Source organism: Salvia hispanica, chromosome 4 (genome assembly GCF_029641045.1).
Source record: "Salvia hispanica isolate PSC_SH4W2 chromosome 4, Shi_PSC_v1, whole genome shotgun sequence".
Classification (NCBI taxonomy): Eukaryota; Viridiplantae; Streptophyta; class Magnoliopsida; order Lamiales; family Lamiaceae; genus Salvia; species Salvia hispanica.
In genome coordinates, this window is record NC_142695.1 from 6298640 (window position 1) to 6312950 (window position 14311).

Below are 14311 nucleotides of genomic sequence, written 5' to 3' on the forward strand. Positions count from 1 at the left end.
TCTGTTGAAAACGTGTAACATTTGAAAAGGTTTCAAGCTTTTCACCTTTAAGTCCTTTGGCTTTTCATGTTATGTAACCTCCAATTGGTTTAGGGTGACCCTTAATGCCAAGACTTTTGAAGTTGTCTCTCCTATCCTATAAATAGGTGGGTTTGAGAGATGAGAAACACACCAACAAAAAGCATTCTCTCTCCTCTCTAGTTCTCTACATCATAGTAGCATTGCATAGCTCGATTCTCGGAACTCCATCAAGTTCGTCGGTGCCTAGCGGGTTTGAGGTGCTTCTACATGCTAGGAGGAAGTCGTTTTATCTTTGGGGGCAATACGCCATTCCGTGAGCACTAGCCGGGGCGTAATTTGTCTTGCGGAAAGAGGGTTTCCCTCGACTCAACTTATAATTCGGTTTGTTTTATTATTTCCGTTGTAATTTTCATTCTACTTATTGTTATTATCTTCCTTCGATTGTAATAGTTAGAGTACCGCCTGTAACGGCTTGGGAATTTTATCCCTTTATTTCTAACAATCGCAAGACAAATTAATGTACTCTTCTAAGACAGGGTTATACCAATCGAAGTTGGAGGAAACATGAGCTCCAAAGCTGGAATGAAGAAACGAACAGTCGCAATGTCGATGTGCAATGAAGTGGTTAATTCCTTGAGAGCTATTCTCTTGAGAATTGTGTTTATCGTTTGTCATTTGACAAGCAAGACCAATTTTGACTTGGTAGTAATAATTGGGATGCATGTGGTGTTGAATATACCAATGCACATATGGTTCAATATAATTGTGTACTTATTGATGGAGACAATATTGTGCAAATTATTTGAACCTGTTGTTATAAACAACAAAGATCACGAGGTGGTCGCAATGGTCTCCGACGTGGACCATGGTAATAATCCAAATGAATGGTTTGTTGATACGGGTGCCTCATGTCATGTGTACTCCGAGAGAAGCGTTTTTTCTATTTACAAATCTGTTGGAGGTAGAAAAGTACGCATGGGAAACCAAACCTCTTCTGAGGTAGTTGTGTGGGTAATGTGTTCCTAAAACTAGGATCTGGAAAGGTTCTTACCCTCAAGGATGTGCTGCATGTCCCAGACATCCGAAAAAATTTAGTGTCAGACTCACTTCTAGTAAATCATGGATTTTCACTATAATTTGAGTGTGAAAAGGTTATATTGACCAAGAATGGAAAATTCATAGGTGAAGGCCACCTAGTGAATGGGCTTTTTGAGCTAAATGTTACGGTCATTCACCGTGGAAAAGGAATATGCAATAAGGAAGATGACACATCCTCTTATTTGCTTGAGAGCTCTGATTTATGGCATAATAGATTGGGACATGTAAATCTAAATGCTATAAAAAGATTAGTAAATCTTAATTTACTAAAAGTTGATAAGTTTAACTCACAAGAAAGATGTGAAGTGTGTGTTGAAGACAAAATGGCTAAGCTGCCGTTCCATTCGGTAGAGCAGAGCACAAAACCTCTTGAGTTGATCCACACAGACGTATGTGATTTGAAATTTGTGCAAACAAGAGGTGGTAAAAAGTATTTCATCACATTTATAGATGATTGCACAAGGTATTGTTACCTTTACTTATTAAGAGGTAAAGATGAGGCAATTGAAGCGTTTAAATACTTAAAAAATGAAGCCGAAAATCAACTTAATTGTCGAATGAAGTGTGTTCGAAGTGATAGAGGTGGTGAATCTGTGGCACCGTTTGCAGAATTATGTCATGCAAGTGGTATAATTCACCAAACCACGACTCCATATTCTCCTCAATCGAATGGTGTTGCTGAACGCAAAACTCGAACACTTAAAGAGATGATGAATGCTCTGTTGATTAGTTCAGGTTTACCCCAGAAAATGTAGGGGGAGGTTGTGTTAACGGTGAATCATATCTTGAACAAGATTCCACTTTGAAATAGGGATGTGACTCCCTATGAGTTGTGGAAAGGTAAGAAATCTTCGTATTCATACCTCAAAGTGTGGGGGTGTTTAGCAAAGGTAGAAGTGTCGCCTCCGAAACAAGTTGCTATTGGCCCTAAAACAGTCGATTGCATCTTTATTGGCCATGCACTTAATAGTAGTGCATATCGTTTCCTAGTCCATAAGTCAGTTGTGCCTGGCGTGGCTGAAGGATCAACGATAGAGTCAAGGAATGCTATATTCTTTGAGAATGTTTTCCCTTGCAAGAGGCAGGAGGATCGTTCTAGTAAAAGAATGATGGATGAATCCACTAGTTCTAAACCTTCAAAAAGGACGAGGTTAAGTCCTGAGGATGTAGAACTAAGACGTGGTGAAAGAGTTAAAATTGCTAAGACTTTTGGTCCCGACTTCATAACCTTTATGTTGGATGATGAACCAAAGTCGTTGGTGGAAGCGCTGTCTGGCCCAGATGCGCCATTCTGGCAAGAAGCAATCAATAGTGAAATTGAATCAATTATGATAAATAACACATGAGTGTTTGTAGACTTGCCAGAAGGTTGTAAGACCTTAGGGTGCAAGTGGATCCTGAGAAGGAAACTGATGGTACTATTGAAAAGTACAAAGCTCACCTAGTTGTAAAAGGCTTTAAGCAGCAAGAAGGATATGACTTCTTCGACACGTATTCACCCGTTACGAGAATCACTTCTATTCGGGTGCTTCTTGCAATGCTTTGCACAATCTTGAAATTCACCAAATGAATGTGAAAACTGCATTTTTGAATGGTGAATTAGAGGAAGAAATTTATATGGAGCAACCTGAAGGGTTTGTAGTACCTGGCCGAGAAAGGAAGATATGCAAGCTAGTGAGGTCTCTATATGGATTAAAACAAGCGCCTTTGCAATGACACTTGAAGTTTGACAATGTGAAGTTGTCAAATGGGTTCACTATCAACGAGTGTTATAAGTGTGTTTACATTAAGAACACAAATAATGAGTTCGTTATTGTGTGTCTTTATGTGGATAATATGTTGATTATGGGCAACAATAGTGTCATTATCAACGAGACCAAAAATATGTTGAAGAGAAATTTCGACATGAAAGATATGGGTCTAGCTGATGTGATTCTCGGAATCAAGATTAAAAGGAATCCTGAGGGAATAGCTTTGACACAATCTCATTACATTGAGAAAGTGCTTAAGAAGTTTCACTCCTTTAATTGTGAGCCAGCTAAGACTCCATTGGAACCCAATGTGCATTTGAGTAAGCACACGGGAGAGCATGTAGCTCAAGAAGAATACGCAAGGATCATATGGAGTTTAATGTTTATCATAAATTGCACCCGACCAGATCTTGCGTGTACGGTGAATAAGCTGAGCCGATATGCGAGCAACCCAAGCAAGGAACATTGGAAAGCTCTGCGTAGGGTTTTAAGATACATGAAGTATACTCTTAACTTTGAGCTGCAATACACAAGATATCCCCAAGTACTTGAAGGGTACTGTGATGCAAATTGGATCTCTGATTCAAAAGACTCATTCTCGACGGGTGGGTATGTGTTCACCGTGGGGGTGGAGCTGTTTCGTGGAAGTCAACGAAACAGACACGTATAGCTAGATCCACCATGGAATCTGAGTTTATCGCTTTAGACAAAGCAGGGGAAGAAGCCGAGTGGCTTAGAAACTTTCTAGAAGATATTCCATGTTGGAAGAAGCCAGTGCCGACAGTAGTGATACACTGTGATAGCCAAACGGCTATAGGGAGAGCACATAGTGGCTTATACAATGGTAAGTCTCGACACATTCGTCGGCGACATAATACCGTGAGGCAGTTGATCACAAGTGGCGTTATCGCAGTTGACTATGTAAGGTCAGTGGATAACTTAGCGGATCTGTTAACGAAAAGTTTAAACCGTGATCAAATGCATAAATTGCTACAAGGAATGGGACTGAAAACCACATTTTGAAAGATGATTATAGTGGTAACCCAACTATATGATTGGAGATCCCATGGGCTTGGTTCAATGGGAAAACAAAGCTATATGACTCTAGTTGTAACACTCGGAAGATATTTTATCTTCGCCCATTCTTTTGAAAGAATTGAGTGTTGTAACCTGCATGTGGGAAGAGGCTAAGTTTTGACTTTTAATTATTCTTAGAAGCCTCGAGGAGGTGGGTATTGCAGGATACCTGGAAAAGAATCACCTATGTAAGTGAAGAAGTGTGGGCCGCTTCAACATGTGAATCACTTATGAATCCAAAGTGGTGTTCCATGGCCAGTAAAGGACACAAACATGAGAACTGATGAGTTTGTAAATAGTATTGTGTCAATATTATTGTCTCGGTATACACCAAGGAGGAATGGTTCAAGGCATCACGTCCACCAGGCAGCCGGTATTCCCGATAATGTTGACTATGGAAAGTTCAAAGCCCCAAGCTACTATTCCAAATGTAATATTGTTTCTCGAGAATTGAGCAAAGGGTCTGCATGCATGCATAAACGTCTCGTGTTGGTTTAAGCTTGCAGTGCTCTAACCAATGTGGGGGATTGTTGAAAACGTGTAATATTTGAAAAGGCTTCAAGCTTTTCACCTTCAAGTCCTTTGGCTTTTCATGTTATGTAACCTCCAATTGGTTTATGGTGACCCTTAATGCCAAGACTTTTGAAGTGGTCTCTCCTATCCTATAAATAGGTGGGTTTGAGAGATGAGAAACACACCAACAAAAAACATTCTCTCTCCTCTCTAGTTCTCTACATCATAGTAGCATTGCATAACTCGATTCTCGGAACTCCATCAAGTTCGCCGGTGCCTAGCGGGTTTGAGGTGCTTCTACACGCTAGGAGGAAGTCGTTTTATCTTTGGGGGCAATACGCCATTCCGTGAGCACTAGTTGTGGCGTAATTTGTCTTGCAGAAAGAGGGTTTCCCTCGACTCGACTTATAGTTCGGTTTGTTTTATTATTTCCGTTGTTATTTTCATTCCACTCATTGTTATTATCTTCCTTCGATTGTAATAGTTAGAGTACCGCCTGTAACGGCTTGAGAATTTTATCCCTTTATTTATAATATACTCCATATATTTTCGAGCATTATGTCAAGACGATATCCAATAAATCTTCCTCCTAAACGAATCTAAACAAAACTTATGGATCCAAGCTTTGACAGTAACATATGACATATTACAGATCTTAAGTAAATTTATTGAATTAACTTGACCCAAAAGCATGCTACTCGGAGTAGATGATTGCTGAGCTTTGCTCTAAGTAAAAGTAAAACTTTAAAAGGAATAAAGTAAGAGTGACCTCTATAAAATGATGTATACTTGGTTAAAGCTATTAAAAAGAGAGAAAGTAAGAGTGGCATCTACAAAATGATGTAATACTTGGTTAAAGCTATAAAAAAGGAAGAATAAAATATTTCACATTATCTTAATACTTATTTGGCTAACAAAGGAGGACATGCGGTTTCACAAGAGTGTTACAGTGATTACTTCCCGCTCTAAACCCTAACCTAGCCATGTGCATAAAAAATAAGCTTTATTCATCCAGCTCCTTGATCCATACAACTATAACTCTCTTCTCTCTGCAACAACGAGACTCAACAGTTCAATTTCGAGGGGGCGGAATCCAACAGACTGTTCTGCCAGCTCGGAGCTCTCTCCCTAGAGGTGAGTGTCATTTTTGAGGGGGCGGAATTCAGCAGACTATTTCCAGCTAGAGATGACGAAGGGAAGAAGGGATGATAGAGCTAGTGCACCCAAGGTTAGGGGTATAACAATAATTTCATATCATTAACATGGTTGAAATTTCAAGATGGATAAATTAATTTACCAATTTGATGGTTAAAATAACATAGCATGATTAAAAAAGAAATTGAGGTGCTAACACGGGTCACAGGGGCGGAGCCACAGTGGGGCCAGTGGGCCCTTGGGCCCCTTAGTCATTTGGATATTTCCTATAAATTCGATTGTCAGCTTATAGTTCGCTAGGTGCCAAGTTTGATTCCCTGCTGAAGCATTAAACATATTGATTTATGTATTTGATCCTTCTATTTTGCATTCATTTACGTTTTATTATATTCATATTATTAGTAAATTGATTTTATAGTTGTAGTTCATTTACTTTTTTTTCTGACATTAATTTTTTTGATTTTCTCATATTCATTTATTTTATGAATTTTCTCACATTAGTAACTTTTATTGATTTTTTCACTAATAATTTTTTATAAACATTTTAAATTGTAATCATGAAAAATGATTTTTATAACTTGAAAATAGATTGTAATTCTTTGATTTTATAAGTATTTTAAAATATTATATGATAAATTTTTTAATTCGATGTCCTTTACTAAAAAAAATCTGGAATAGAGAATAAATCTTTAGTCAAATAAATGTGTAAAATTATCATATTATTAGTAAAATGCTATGCTCCAAAAAATCTATTCACTAATTAATTTTCTCATCATTCATTTCTAACGCATGGCTTTCTTTATTGCTCGCGTTTCCCTGTCGTTAGCAGTGAATACACTCAACAAATTTTAATGGTAGTTTGAACCCCCACTGTTAAAATTCTGACTTCGCCGCTGACAGACGTATTGTGAAATTAATCAGCAAACAAACAACAAATAGAGATAAGATAATTCTCTTTATCCTTGCAAAACATAACTATCAAACATAGCTTTTATGAAATTTGAAATCTTTTTTAACTTGCTACAAAAATTAATAATTAATTTAGGGAAATTGGTCTCTAAAACCATGAACTTTGCCCAAAATTTGGTATTTCCCATGAAGTTTGAAATTGGTATATAATATCACGAACTTTGTATTTTGTTTGGTATTTCCCAAATTCACTCAAATAAGATATTTTCATCAAAATCTTATTTAACATAGGCAACCGTGATATGTTTTATAATATTTGAAACCATTTTTTAAGTTCATAACATGTAGCATAAAAAGTCACGTTGAAAACCACATTGATTTAATTGTGTCAAGTATGATAAAAGCTTCGTAAGTTAGTCAAATATAGTAATAAACATGATATGGGAAATACCAAACAAAATGCAAAGTTCGTGATATTATATACCAATTTCAAAGTTCATGGGAAATACCAAATTTTGGACAAAGTTCATGGTTTTAGAGACCAATTTCCCATTAATTTATGGAACACGCATGGATAGTTGCATAGAAACGAACGCGCTAGGAATGGCATATGATACGATCACAAACTAAAAAATAATATTATATCCGAGAGTATTTAAGACGATGACCGCATAATCTGCAAAGAGACGTAGGCTAATTGAAAAAAAAGTATTATTATAAAAGTTAATTTTGGAATTATGAAATTTGGTAATTGTGTTTTGGTTACACGATAATAAATCATCAAACCATATAAATTAAAGCATTTTAATCTTTACAAAAACCCAATATAAGTATACCAATCCATGACAACCTGTCCAACAATGTAAATTGGTCCTAAACTAAACTCTAAATGGGTAACTATTAAAATTGTAAAAGTTAAACAATACTAAAAAATTATCTTACTCCTAATATTCATTGGCTAACAAAGGAGGAGAGGCGGTTTCACATGGAGAGCGTCGTAGGTGATTAATTCCCGCTCTGAACCCTAACCCAACCATCTGTATCAAAAATAAGCCTTATTGATCTTCATACAACAATAGCTCTCCTCTCTCCGCAGCAACGGGACTCAACAGTTTCTGTTCGATTTCGAGGGGGCGGAATCCAACAGATTGTTCTACCAGCTCGGGGCTCTCTCCCTGGAGGTGAGTGTTTTTTCCCAATTAAATTCATTGATGGTTGTTCTCTTGTGCCCGATTACATTTTGTTTAGGGATTAGACGGTTGACGAGATGGGTAAATATTCGATGAGAATAGGTTGTATATAATTAGTTATATTCCTTTTATCAGCGAGCTGTTTAAGTTCTTGGGTTATAAATGGGTTAATTAGCGATTTACTAAAATTATTCTTTTAATTGGTTGCTGTTGTCGGAGATTGGTTTATTGGCATGAGTTTGGAATTTATTGCGATTCTTTGTTGTCTAATTATGTGGGTAGGATGAAGATTCTTTGTTATATATATCAGCTGGTAGGAGGAGAGTTTCTGTTTTGTAATCCTTATACCTTTGCTCTGGACAAGAAGTTTGTTTTACAATTTTTTTTATTATGAGGCATTTAATCTTTTGCTCTCATCGAATGCTCAATTTTCACGTATCATTTCTGGAACTATGTTATTGACAATGAATTGTTATTTGTTATAATTGTGGTCATGGTGTTAGTTTTGATGTTGGGATCCTTATATGCTGTAGTTAGTTGAACTAGAATGGCCACTGCCGAGGCATCGCCTAGTACACTTGGGCCCAGATATGCTCCGGATGATCCAACTTTACCTGAACCTTGGAAAGGGTTGATTGATGGAAGTACGGGTCTTTTATATTACTGGAATCCTGAGACAAATGTTACTCAGTACGAAAAACCCACGGCTCTGCCACCTCCTTTACCACTTGGGCCACCTCCTAAGATGAATCCTATCCCAGGTGCTAGAGCGTTGCAGCCGGTGAATGTTCAAACCCCTCAAAGTCAGCAGAGTATACAGGCACAACCTTCACATGGGCAGATCTCGAGCTCGTCTTTGCAGCCACAGGTGGCATCACAGACACCCCCTGGGCAGCTGCAGGGGTCTCATTTGGGGCCTGGAATGCAACATGGCCAATTAGCTCCAGAACAAGTCAGACCTCAAATGCCGCAACAATCTGGTCACCAACTGCCATCTCAGATGGGGCAAATGCCTATGCAGTCAGGGCAACATGGGCATCCGCAGTCAATGCACCCAATGTCAATGCAACAGGGGCATCAAGCTCCTTATCCTTATATGCAGCCAATGACGCATGCTCAGCAGGGACAAATGTACCCTGGTGCACAGATGGGACCTCCACATGGTTTCCAGTTCACAAATCAGCATCCACAATATACAATGCATCAACAGAAGATGCCCTCACAAGGGCCACCAAGTTCCTCGGAACATTCTCAGCATCTAATTCAGGGGCAACAGTTGCCACAGAGACAAGACCAAAAGATTGAACCTGGCCAGAGAGATGATACTGATTCTCAGCAGGGAAGACAGCCTGGGTTTTCTCCAGCACACCAGCAATTTATGCAGGGGCAACAATTTCCTCATCTCCGAGAGCAGAAAGCTGGAATTCCTCCTAGAGATGATGTTGAGAATCCGCAAGTAAACCAGGCTGGGTTTTCACCAGCTCAGAACTTGCCTCAGAAGATGAGCATGCAAGCAAACCAAAATACACAGTATGGTGGATCACTTGTTAACGTGCAACCAAACAACCCATCAGTGCATTTGCAGCAGACAGGGACAGAGTTGGCACACCCACAACATGTTTCTGGGTTTCAAAATCATATTGGCTCAGGTCCAATGCATGGCCAGCAGCAGAACCAGCTGCCTGTTGGGTCTAATATACCTTATGAAGAAAACCAATTCGGAAGGCCTAAGAATCCGTATCTTTACAACACCCCCAAAGATCTCAATGTTCTACCTAATCAACCGCCATTACCCCTGTCAAGAAACCAGCAGGTAAATTACTTTAGATACAAGAACGTGTACTTGTCAGAAGCAGCATGGTGATATTTTCAACGAGTAATCATCATAGTTTGACATGAATATGCATGGGAAGCATGCTTTATATGTATATAATTGCAAAAGCACCAAGCAGAAGCAGCTTGATGATGCTGGGTGACTGATTCAATGATTCTTACTTTTATCAGGACCCTAGAATTGGAGATTTCCCTTCTCCAAATGTTGCACCAAATCTTCCAGGGAGATTGAATGTCCGGGGCCCACCTTTGCCTGGTGGCTTTGGTCATTCCCCAGGTGGCCATCAATTTCCAAACACTGCTATTGTGAGGCCTCCTGTAGCTATGATGGGACCTTCAGATTCTATTCATTTATCAGCTGCAGATATTTACCGACAAAAGCATGAAGTGACAGCCTCGGTTTGTATTCTTATGAATTATTTAATTCTTCTTTTTTTTTAACAAAGCGAATTCAATTGTGTGTGTCAAATGATGCATGAAACAGTATGAGTGACTAATTGTAATCTTGTCAAAATATTCTCCATTTTTGTTTAAATAGTCGTGCTTAGTGCATTCTTCCTCGCTTTCTCTCTTTTTTGTTCCTCATGTTCGTTCTTATTTTATATAAATATCTATACATAATTACATATATATATATTTCAATCTTTAGAATGTTCATATACCCTTTCTACTCAGAACTTGTAAGCTGACAATACTTGATTTAAAATATTCAGGGCGAAAATGTTCCTCCTCCATTTATGACATTTGAGGCTGCTGGTTTGCCACCGGAGCTACTGCAGGAAGTAAGTAGTTGAATCTACATTTGTTTAACTCTAATGATATCCATGAAAGAATTCTCCCTTTCTTGTTTCATTCACAAAAATCATATTTTTAGCTTATAATTTTTAACTTATCGCAGGTGCGATATCTGCTCCAGAGGAGGAGCACATGTCGTACGCTGCAGTGCTATGCTCATATCTATGCAGCAACTATTCTGACTTTTTGAGGCTGCAAAATGGATTGTAGGAGCCTTTCTATAGCACTACTGCTTCATCCAATTCACACTATATGTGACTGGGATTTGTAGCTTATTCGCTCAGCTTCTTCTCTTTTATTTGATCCATTTTTTGCCTCAAGTTGCTTCAGTAAGCAACTGTATACCTTTGAGTTTTGTTGAGCATTCACTTTGTTTCCTTGTTGTGCTCAATTTGTTTTTCTTGTTCTTCAACATCTTATGACTAGTGTAGGCTGAACTGCCCATAACGTATGGAGTTGCATGCATCTTGCTATCAATTGTATTGAGCTTTGTCTTCTACTTGTATCATTGCAGATGCATGCTGCTGGTTTTGCTGCTCCTACACCGATTCAGGCACAATCATGGCCTATTGCTGAACAGAGCAGAGACATAGTTGCTATTGCAAAGACAGGTTCTGGGAAAACACTGGGATATTTGATCCCTGCATTCTTTCACCTTAGGAAACTACGTAACAACCCTCAGAATGGCCCAACTGTGTTGGTCTTGGCTCCAACACGGGAGCTTGCCACTCAAATCCAGGATGAAGCAATTAAATTTGGCCGATCATCTAGAGTATCTTGCACGGTAGTCTGTCCTTTTATTCTTTTCGATAATACTTCAGTCACAATTTCAAATGGTTGGATGGATGGCTGACTTGTTCCATTTCAGTGTTTGTATGGTGGTGCTTCAAAAGGCGCACAATTGAAAGAGCTAGACCGGGGAGCAGATATTGTTGTGGCAACTCCTGGCCGACTCAATGATATCCTTGAAATGAAGAGGATTGACTTTAGGCAGGTCTCCCTCCTTGTTCTGGATGAGGCTGATAGAATGTTGGACATGGGATTTGAGCCGCAAATTCGCAAGATTGTCAATGAGATTCCACCTAGGAGGCAAACTCTCATGTACACTGCAACATGGCCAAAAGAAGTTCGAAAAATAGCAAGTGACCTTCTTGTGAATCCTGTTCAGGTTAATATTGGCAGTGTTGACGAACTTGCTGCAAATAAGTCCATTACACAGGTATTTTCTGACTTTTTTTTATTGGCCATCGTAATTGGATCTGAATTTTGAGTGATAAATTCCACGTCTTTGGGAATGTTCGTACTATTAGGATTTATATTTTGCTGTTTGTTCTATACATGATTTTGACTGATATATTTGTTTGGTCAAATTCTCATGTGTTTTAAACCATTATGGATCCTTTCTTATAAAATTGAGGGCCAAATTAGTTGTGAAACACAACATTGGCTGCGTTGGTTCTACCCATTGCCAGTCAGTTACTTTTGTTATAATCGTGGACCTAAACTGTTTCTTCAGATCTCAAAGCTCATTTTATGGTGTCTCAATGTTACTTATCTCTGGGTCTTATAACTTGTATTTTATGACTGAAAATGGTTTTCCTTTTCTTCCTAGTTTTTTCTTTCCATTGATGAAAGATGCACTTCTTTGCAGCATGTTGAACTAGTTCCTGATATGGACAAACAGAGACGCTTGGAGCAAATTCTTAGATCCCAAGAACCTGGCTCCAAAATCATTATATTCTGTTCCACTAAAAAGTTGTGTGACCATCTTGCACGTAGTCTTGGGCGTAATTTTGGTGCTGCTGCAATTCATGGAGACAAATCTCAAGGAGAGAGAGATTGGGTTTTGAATCAGTTCCGGAATGGGCGGTCTCCAATTCTTGTTGCTACTGATGTTGCAGCGCGAGGGCTTGATATAAGAGATATAAGGTCAGGAACTACACTTGTGCTGCATTGGTTTTCATGCCTGGAAGTGTAGCACTTGGTTTACTTCATTGGGTTAAATTAGATTGTTGAAACATTTAAATACCTGCCCTCTTGCTTTCTGTCACCAGCTCTGTGTTTTTAGCTGCATTGTTGGTTTTCTCATATCTACAGGGTTGTGATCAATTATGACTTCCCTACTGGTGTTGAAGACTATGTTCATCGCATTGGACGAACGGGGAGAGCTGGTGCTACAGGAATCTCCTTTACATTCTTCTCAGAGCAGGACTGGAAACATGCTCCTGATCTTGTCAAAGTTTTGGAGGGGGCCAACCAAGCGGTGCCTCCTGAAATAAGGGACATAGCATTACGAGGTGGGCCTGGTTTTGGCAAGGATCGTGGCATGATGAATCGTTTTGAGCCTTCTGATGGTGGTGGTGGGCGTTGGGATTCTGGTGGTCGTGGTGGTCGTGGCGGGATGAGAGATGGTGGATTTGGTGGACGCGGAGGGATGAGGGATGGTGGTTTTGGTGGATGGGGTGGAATGAGAGATGGTGGGTTTGGAGGACGTGGAGGGATGAGAGAGAGTGGCCTTGGAGGGCGTGGAGGGATAGGTATGAGGGATGGAAATTTTGGTGGTCGTGGTGGTGGGAGGGATGACAGCTTTGGCGGTGCTTCAGGTCCTCGGGGTGGTTGGGACAGAGGTGGCCGTGGTGGACATGATCGTCTCAATAACTTTGATGGACGAGGACGTGGTGCTAGAGGGCGGGGGCGAGGAAGATTTGATAGCAACAGAAGAGATGGCAACTCAGACAGAAGTAAAGGTAGGAGTTTTAGCCGCAGTCCTGATAGAGTTCGAACATGGGATGTTAGTCGGAGCTCAAGTAGAAGTAGAAGTAGAAGCAGAAGCAGAAGCAGAAGCCGGGGCAGGAGCCGGAGTTATAGCAGAAGTCGTAGCCGGAGCAGAAGCTGGTCACGTAGCCGTAGTCCTAGGAGCAGCCGCAGCCGCAGTCGCAGCCCAAGATACAACCGAAGCCGGAGTCGAAGCTATGAGAGATACGAGAGAAAGCCAAGGAAATCCAAGTTTGATCAGATGGAACCAGATGCTGGAATTGGAACGCTGCCAATTGCTCCTGTTGCATCGCAGCAAGTTCCAGCCGTTGCAGCTGGTGATCTCAGCCTCCCCGCTGGGGCAACCGTGCCGAGCAACCCGCATTCGGAGCTGTAGAGGTGGGTATATGGCGATTGTGAGTTCAACAAGTCTCTTTGAAGTTGATCCCAAGAAGTTGTGGATGGAAGAAATTTTGGGGTTTGGCTCAATTTCGTGCTTTACCATTCACGCGGGAGATATGATATGAGAATTAACGCGTTGTAGCATTTTATTTTTTAATATTTTAAATCTGGTGATATATTCTATGGTATAATATATATACCTCCCCTAGAATTTTCAGCCTATCTATTTACTTCATGCATTTATTTGTAAGAACTGTCGAGGTCTTCAAAAAATTTACAGACGCTGATGATGGCAATGCTCATTTTTGTTTCTTGGTTTTGTGTGTGTTGTTTTGAGGATTATTTAATGTAATACTATATGCTATTTTTTTTTATTATTTGTATTGTACCGGTGGAAACATGATCGAATGAAAACTCTTAATATTATACAAACTCAAAACTATGATTTGAACTATTAAAAAATGTCAATAGATCTCAAAAAGCATCAACATAAAAATATCACATGATTTCAACGGTAGTCAATTATTGATGCTGTGTTGACATTAAAATCTTAAAATTTTACATTGTGTTAATATTGTATTGAAACAGTGTTGACATTAAAATCTTAAAATTTTACATTGTGTTAATATTGTATTGAAACAGTGTTAAAGCCGTGTTGAGGAGTTTTGAGTTTGTACAATATATAAGTTATCCTATACTGGCATAATATTCGGAATATTCTATCTCGATATATTTTTATTGAAATGCTATAGCTTATTACTTGATCAGGCGTTTAATACTCCCATTAAATTTTGTTTTTTAACGCTATAATTT

The 14311-nt window shown here is 39.3% G+C and overlaps 1 protein-coding gene across 1 annotated transcript; it reads left to right on the forward strand.

Annotated features, from left to right (window-relative positions):
- The first annotated feature begins 7547 nt into the window (after window positions 1-7547).
- Window positions 7548-13811, forward strand: LOC125193278 (DEAD-box ATP-dependent RNA helicase 40-like). Its single transcript, XM_048091048.2, has 8 exons — window positions 7548-7705; window positions 8248-9527; window positions 9719-9946; window positions 10261-10329; window positions 10857-11126; window positions 11211-11561; window positions 11994-12271; window positions 12440-13811. Exons 2-8 carry the CDS (start codon window positions 8262-8264, stop codon window positions 13491-13493), a joined length of 3516 nt encoding a protein of 1171 aa, XP_047947005.2. The 5' UTR covers window positions 7548-7705; window positions 8248-8261; the 3' UTR covers window positions 13494-13811.
- Window positions 13812-14311: the final 500 nt, after the last annotated feature.